Source organism: Euprymna scolopes, chromosome 45, assembly GCF_053919585.1.
Source record: "Euprymna scolopes isolate OS-2025 chromosome 45, ASM5391958v1, whole genome shotgun sequence".
In the NCBI taxonomy this organism is placed as follows: Eukaryota; Metazoa; Mollusca; class Cephalopoda; order Sepiida; family Sepiolidae; genus Euprymna; species Euprymna scolopes.
In genome coordinates, this window is record NC_136526.1 from 37,225,248 (window position 1) to 37,233,970 (window position 8,723).

Below are 8,723 nucleotides of genomic sequence, written 5' to 3' on the forward strand. Positions count from 1 at the left end.
TGTGTATCTGTATTTGTGTGTGTGTATCCGTATGTGTGTATTTGTGTGTGTGTATGTATCTGTATTTGTGTGTGTATCTGTATTTGCGTGTGTGTGTATCTGTGTGTGTGTATCTGTATTTGTGTGTTTGTGTATCTGTATTTGTGTGTGTGTGTGTGTGTATCTGTGTGTGTGTATCTGTATTTGTATGTGTGTGCGTATCAGTATTTGTCTGTGTATCTATTTGTGTGTGTATGTATCTGTGTGTGTGTATCTGTATGTGTGTGTGTGTATCTGTATTTGTGTGTGTGTATCTGTATGTGTGTGTGTGAGTGTGTGTGTGTGTGTGTGTGTGATTAAAAAAATGTCTTATCACCAACCTTCAAAGATAGATAGGTAGAATATTCATTATCAGAAACCGACAAGAAGATAGTCTATAAAGTATATATATATACAAGTTGCTTTACAATCGCGGACAAAGAAGGAAAGACATCTTGTGTAGATCTCATCGACTCGCGATGTGGCAACTTCCGGCGATCACTTTGGCTCTGGCCATCACTCTGACCAATACTCTGCCACTGGACACTCAGTTTTCGCTACCCGAGTTAGAAAATGGTGGGGTCCATTGGGCTGTCATCGTCGCCGGCTCGAATGGCTGGTACAACTACAGACATCAGGTAAACCCGTTTTTTTTTTCCTGTGCTTTTTTTTTGTGTGTGTTATTTGACTTCGTGTTTGTGTGGGAAAGATGATGATGTGGTAGTATAGTAGTCACTGGCATTAATTGTGGACCCAGCATGCAGGGTTCGAATTATGTGAGGGTTATTTCATCGCTTTTAAATGATACCAATATTCTCAGTATAGATCGAATAACAATAAAAAGTTCTTGATGAGTGATCTACTTAAGCAATCCAATTTACCAACTTTCCACGATTACTATGATATTTTCACATTGACTACCATACACTCAATAACCCTTATCCTCGAGTGGCCTCTGGACCTTGATAAGTGGTGACTTCTTTGTAAAAAAAAAAAAAATCATCCATAGAATTATTAATAAACAACACAATCCTTTCAGTGATCCAAACATATTTGGCACAATTAAACTTCACACTATATGTAACCTATTCATCATCATCATCTAAGGGGTTAATGGTACAGACTGACAACCTGGGTGTGCCAAGTTCGAATCCAGGTCGTTTGACAGAAATCACTTTCACTTAGAGATGTCTCTTCCATATGTACCCGACGTCTTTTTTTTAGAAAGGATTCTAACTAGAAAGATACCAGGGAAACAAATGCCAACAAAATTACCTGATTCATATGAAAAGAATGAAAGATACTCCTCCTCCTCAAGAACAACAACAACAATCAATCGATCAATCAATCATCAATCGATTAATCAATCAAATCAAAATAAGGAAATCAATTAACCAATTTTATTATTTAAAAAAATAGCAGAGTGCCACTAGGAAGGTAAGAAGACAGTTTGAAGATACTGCAGCTATATACCGTCTGAATATTTGTCCAAGGCATCTTTAAACTTAGATATGGTAGGCAACATCATGACCTCTTCTGTTAGAGAAACGTCCCTGCTAGAGAATTTGGTCACACTCTAATCAACCAGCTTGCAGAACGCATTGATTTCATCAATCACTTGAAAAATCATGATTGATCAACAGAAAGAATCCTAGAAAGCAACGAGGAAAGATGTTCCTTTTTTTTACAAAGGGGGTTACCACATCAAGGCCCGAAGGCCATTCGAGGATAAGGGTTAATGTGTGTATACTAGTCACTGGGACAGTAGCGTAGTAATCGTTTGTGGTGGAAAGTTGCTATGATTAGATTATTTACAGGGATGGTCCAATAATAACTTGTTTACATTGGACTTGAAGATGACAAGATTGTAGTCAGCTGGAAAGCTGACCAATGGAACAGAGTTCCTTTTTCTCTTTCTGTAACAGAGTGCGGATGCATGTATGGCAGCTGTGTGCAAATGACCGAGCTGTGTGCGAAAGGACAGCATGGCAAGGAAGAAGAAAAATGATTATAGAAAGAAGAACATGTACACAGACTAATGATCACGTCAGAGAGAGGGGAGTGTTATCCGAAAGAGATTCGAGAGACCGAGAATCATTAAATGCAAATTCCCCAAACAAAGTTTCTTTTCTAGAACAGTCTGCCCATGAAACTCTATAACGCAGGGCTTTTGTTTTTGGGGTTTTTTTTTGTTTTTACACAGGCATCACCACATTATCAAGGCCAAGAGGCCACTCGAGGATAAGGGTTAAAGAATGTACAGTAGAAATTGGACAATATAGTAACCGCTAGTAATGGAGATTCGGTAAATTTCTTAACTTATATGGAATGGCTCATCAAAAACTTGTTTACGTTAGACTTGAACACAACCATATTGTAGTCAGTCGGAAAGCAGGGAAACGGAAGACAATTCCATAGGCGTGCAGTTCTAAGAAAGAAGCTTTGTTCATGGAATCTACGTTTAGGTTGAGGCACAGACAAAGAGTGGGGGAAATTAGTGATGGTGTTTTCTGCTAGACGGGTGTTTCTTGTGAAAGTTTGGCGAGGGGGGAATCATAGAATCGAGCTCATCCGAGCACTTGCCATGAAAATAACGATAAAGCAGAGATAAACTCGCAACATCTCTTCTGTGAGAAAGAGGTTCAAGGGAAGAGAAAAGGACATCCCCTACAAGGCTATGAAGTGCTAGAAAACTACTGACACCTAAAAGTATCCTGTACCTCTATAAGGCCACCATTCGCCCATGTATGGAGTATTGTTGTCACATTTGGGCTGGTGCATCTGCTGCTAGTTTCTCGCTCCTAGACAAGGTTCAAAAGAGAGTCGCCAATCTGATAGGCCCTGAACTGTCATCGACGAAACGTTGCATCACTCTGCCTGTTCTACAAGTATTTTAGTGGTGAATGCTCTGACGAACTGCAGACACTTGTGCCCCCACGACGTGAGCACCCTTGACAAACCCGACAGGCAGCTAAATTCCACCCCCACACAGTAGAGATCCCTCGATGTAAAAGATCTTCCTACTCCAGTAGTTTCTTCCCCAGAACCGCTAGACTCTGGAATTCCATTCCAGGTCCCTGCTTCCCTAACTGTACTGACATGGAGAAGTTCAAGTGTAACGTGAACCGACATTTTGCTGCCCAAACCCCAACGTAGTGCCCCAGTAGTTGCTGCCCCTGATAGTAGCCCCCTACACCAAAGTGGCAATGTGCCTTGTTTGGGGTGAAAATGTAATAAAAAAAATTTTTTTTTAAAAAAGGCTATGAAGTCTATTTTGAACTCTATCAAGGCAGGACACATATTAAGTCTTATCCTCGAATGGTATTCGGGCCTTGCTAAGTAATGATTCCTTTCTAACACACAAAAGAAAAAACTGACAATCCTATAATATCCAATATGCAATGTTTATATTTAAGATTATAATATCACAATTTCAACAATTTCTTTTAATGTGTGATTCTCTTATTGTTTCATTGTATATATCTACCTATGTACCGTTATCTATCTATCATTATCTACCTATCTATCAATCTTTCTATCTCCATCGTTCTATCTATATATATCTATCTATCTATAATATATATATATATATATATATATATACATATATATATAATATATATATATATATATATAATATATATATATATATATATATAATATATATATATATCTATAATATATATATATCTATAATATATATATATATATATCTATAATATATATATATATATATAATATATATATATATATCTATAATATATATATATATATAATATATATATATATATCTATAATATATATATATATATAATATATATATATATATATCTATAATATATATATATATATATATATATATATATATATATATATATATATATAAAATAAAAATTACAATAAGTTTACCAAGGTAATCAAAATGGTAAACTTAAAATATATTATGAATATTAAAGAGTTAATATTTACAAGTAAAGTAATCTCAACCAGATGTAAAAGCTCAATAAAACCGAAAAGGAAATAGAGCTTATAATATGAACAAATGATTAATAAAACATGTTAAAAGACATCTTGAAAAAGAGTTAAAAACATATTTAATTTTAAAAAAGGAAGCACAAGATAAGTGGATAGTCCTTAATCCGCGGAGTTTCGAAGAAATACTCTCCTTCTCATCAGAGGGCAGGAATTAGCAAAATGCGGGATCGGATTTTGCATATAAAAGTATTTAATGAAACTACAAGTAAGTCACAGATCTTACTTGGTTAAAAAAAAGGGTAAGGTAAGGGGAATAGGAGGTAAAAGAAAAATGATAAAAAGATTTCACATGAATGGATAGTCCGGTGAAGGGTAAAAAATCCAAGAATGGTAAAATCCAAAACGGTCGAATTAAAAATTTTAACATGTTTTATTAATCATTTGCTCATATATATATATATATATATATATATATATATATATATATATATATATATATATATATATATATGTAGTCCTAAAATACGCTTTTTTTTTTTTTTTTACAAATAATATATATATATATATATATATATATATATATATATATATATATATATGATTTGTTTTTTGGGAAAAAAATCCAGCAGAGGGCTCAATTAAAAGGAAAATCCGAAACATAAGAGCGTATTTATATTTTGTATTTTGTGTACAGAAGGTGTTAGAAGATGAGACAAGTCATTGGTACCGTCGGTTTCAAGTCCGATAATTAGGACCGTTTAAGATATTCTTATCAAGCTCTCTTCAGCCAATACTCACCTTCATCAATACTCATCAGCCAATACTCAGAGATGCGTATTGGCTGAAGAGAGCTTGATATGGATATCTTAAATGGTCCTAATTATCGGGCTTGAAACCGACGGTACCAATGACTTGTCTCATCTAACAACTTTCTGTACATACAAAATATAAATTTATAAATATATATATATATATATATATATATATATATATATATATATATATATATATATATATATAAAGCTAAATGTGTGTGTGTGTGTGTGGGCACGAATAGGCTCCTATATGGTTGACTATTTTAAAAAACTGATTACGTATAATGATAGAAGATGTATCGATACATAGGAATGGGTATGTTTGATCTGGCAGAATGGTGGTTCATTAAAATTGTGGGGTCTGCGTTCGTGCCTGGTCCACAAAGTATAGAAATAAAAAATTTAAAAATTAAAAAAAAACGTTTACAAGTGTTTTTGATATAGATGTACATAATACTTTGATAAGTATGTTTTAACTTAAATAGGGATGGTATAATAAAAGTGTGTGGGTCTGCGTTCGCGCCTGGTCTCCATAGAATGGAAATAGGCACAAACTTTAATAAAGACTTTTCATATCTATCTGCGTAAGTATACTTTGATAATTATGTTTCAGTTTGAAGAAATATGGTATAATCAAATTATGGGGTGTTCGTTCACGCCTGACCTCCATAGAATGGAAATATGTCACAAAGTTTAACAAGGTTTTTTAATATAAATCCACAGAATATTGTGATAAGTGTTTCAGTGTGAACAGGTATGGTATATTAAATTATGGGGTTTATCTATTTTATTTTTACTTTCATCATATTTTGCTTTGGTTTTGATACCCCCAAATTCGAAACTATCTCTTTACAACCCTTCCTTTTCATAACCTATCATACTTTCATAAATCAGAGTCCATTTTCTGTAGGCTGTTTTTGAACCCAGTCAACGACGGGTACTTTTGCTAGTATATATATATATATATATATATATATATATATATATATATATATATATATATGTACAAACTATACAAACTGAATTATGTATCGTTTCAATTCAAATCAATAAATTATTTAATATAAATGTAAAGGTTCATCGGTCTTTTTTTTAGTTTGGTTTAGTTTAGTTTCGTATATGCAAACATGTATAATAGTTTATAATTAATGATGTTATTTTCATAAGTTTGCATACATTAATTAGAATTAATAAATTGACTAATTATTAAATTGAACATTTTGACAGAATATCCACAAATTAACAGAGAATGTTAGTACGAATAGTTAGGTCTAGTGACTTAATTTTTGGAATTCAAAATGGCGTAATGGAAACATATTAAAGGTATTTGCAGCTTCTCTTCCAATTTTCGGATTATAATCATTTCAAATCGAACTTTATTTCCTTTTGAAGTATTGATTGTTGCTATTTTTTCTGATGAGTTAAGGGCATAAAAGATTTACTGATTCATATAATAATTAACTGATTGATTTTTTGCTATGAAACAGATACTGTCAAGAATTGTAAATGTCAACTGAATTAAAGGAATAAATTATAAGATGGTCAACATCATGAATTTTGGAATATAGTATTTTTTCATTTATTCAATATATATATATATATATAAATATATATATAAATATATATATAAATATATAAATATATATATATATAAATATATAAATATATATATAAATATATATATAAATATATATATAAATATATAAATATATATATATAAATATATATATATATAAATATATAAATATATATATATAAATATATATATATAAATATATATATATAAATATATAAATATATATATATATAAATATATATATATAAATATATATATAAATATATATATATATAAATATATATATATAAATATATATATATAAATATAGAAGTATATATATATAAATATATATATATAAATATATATATATAAATATATATATAAATATATAATATATATATAAATATATATATATAAATAAATATATATATAAATAAATAAATATATGTATATATATATATATAAATATATATATATATATATATTTCTGTTTAAATATACTTTATTTCCTTATAATATATACCAATCCTTATTTAAGAAGCTCAATGTAATTACAGAGCAATATAGTGAATGAATGACGAAAGTCTATATTGCAAAGTTCATGATGTTGACCATCTTATAATTATTCCTTTAATTCAGTTGACTCATACAATTCTTGACAGTATCTGTTTCGTAGCACAAAATCAATCACTTAATTATTATATGAATCAGTAAATCTATTATGTCCTTAACTCATCGGAACAAATAGCAACAATCAAATCCATCCATATATATATATATATATATATATATAGAGAGAGAGAGAGAGAGAGAGATAGATAGATAGATATATAATTGAATTAAAGCATATGTTCCCACATGTAAGTTTTATAGAAAACCCCACTCTCCCCAATGGTTTACTTCTACTTGCGCAGCTGACATTACTCAAAGGCAGCATGCATGCAACAGACATCCGACATAAATCCAGTACAAATAGACAAAAGTATGTAAAAGTTAGAAGTAATTGTAAGAAAGAAAGAGAGTATATACTAAAACCACCAAAAGATGCATTGAAGCACAGAAATTAAGAACTTGTGACTTTTGGAGAATCTGTAACAGTGTAGTAAATAATGGGCAATCAACAATTCCCTCACTATCCTACGAGTTTGAAGTTATTTACATGGCAACTGAGAAGACTAATCTGCTTGCCCGACGGTTTGTCTCCAACTCTACTTTCGACCCAGGAAACCGCTCCCTCCCAGATTTTCCTCTGAAGACAGAAACCACACTAGATCCTCTGAAAATCACCCCTTCTCAAGTATGTGATATCATAAAAAACCTCAACACCTCAAAAGCATGTATGGACCTGATCTCATCCCTGCTGTACTATTAAAAAATGCTCCACTGAGGTTGCTTCAAATTGCTTCTGTGGCACCAGTTTACAAGAATTCTGGCAAAAGAACTGACCCATTAAATTATCGCCCCATTAACCTCCTCTTTCTTTTCACCCAAATATTTGAGTCCATAATTAATCAAACTCTACTCCACCACCTCACAGCTACTACACTTCTGTCTGACCAACAGCATAGGTTTAGGTAAGCCCGTTCTACTGCAGATATTCTAACTGTAATCTCTGAACATATATACCATGCACTGGATAAAGCAGAGGAAAGTAGGGCAGTAGCCCTAGATATATCTAAGGCTTTTGACAGGATATGGCACGATGGTCTTCTCATGAAAATCAAATCCTATGGTATAACTGGACGAATACTTAGCATAATTAAATCTTTTTTAAATAAGAGAAGAATCCAATTTGTCCTCGATGGTTATACATCTAAACAATCTATATAATTATAAAACTCAAATGACCTTGTAACGAGTGATGTAACCCACTTTCCAGTTTACAACATCCAGTTGCGCATGCGCGCATAAACATTAACCCATAACAACGTAAAAAAATAAACACAAATCGCTTCTTTTGCAGATTTTGATCTGCGCACTGAAATATTAACGTTATTATTTCGAAATTATTATTTAACATGGGTAGAGTGGGGGTGTTTTGCAACTATTCTTTACTACAACTATACTGTCGCTATTTTCTTACAACTAAACAACTTTAACCCGCTGACAAACATAAGAACAATTGTAGTAAAGCCAAGACTACTACTACTACTACTCTCTATCTGTCCCTTTTCCTTCCTTCCCTCCTTCTTTTTTCATTTTTTGTTTGCATTTCTAGATACAAAATAGCTGTGTGAGAACGGTGAATTTGTTGACACATTTACTAATCTGTTTCAATATTAGTTTTATTTTATTTATTTAGGTTTTATATTTTTGCTTCAGGTTTTATTAGTTATCTTTCTTTTTTTTTAGATTTT

The 8,723-nt window shown here is 31.5% G+C and overlaps 1 protein-coding gene across 1 annotated transcript in view; it reads left to right on the forward strand.

The window, feature by feature from the left end:
- Positions 1 to 455: 455 nt before the first annotated feature.
- LOC145269450 (legumain-like) overlaps positions 456 to 8,723 on the forward strand; it is a 64,049-nt gene continuing 55,781 nt past the window's right edge. Inside the window, exon 1 of the mRNA XM_080125127.1 lies at positions 456 to 656. Within this exon, the coding sequence (XP_079981253.1) occupies positions 498 to 656 (159 nt within the window). The 5' untranslated portion in view covers positions 456 to 497. The remainder of the gene's footprint in view (positions 657 to 8,723) is intronic.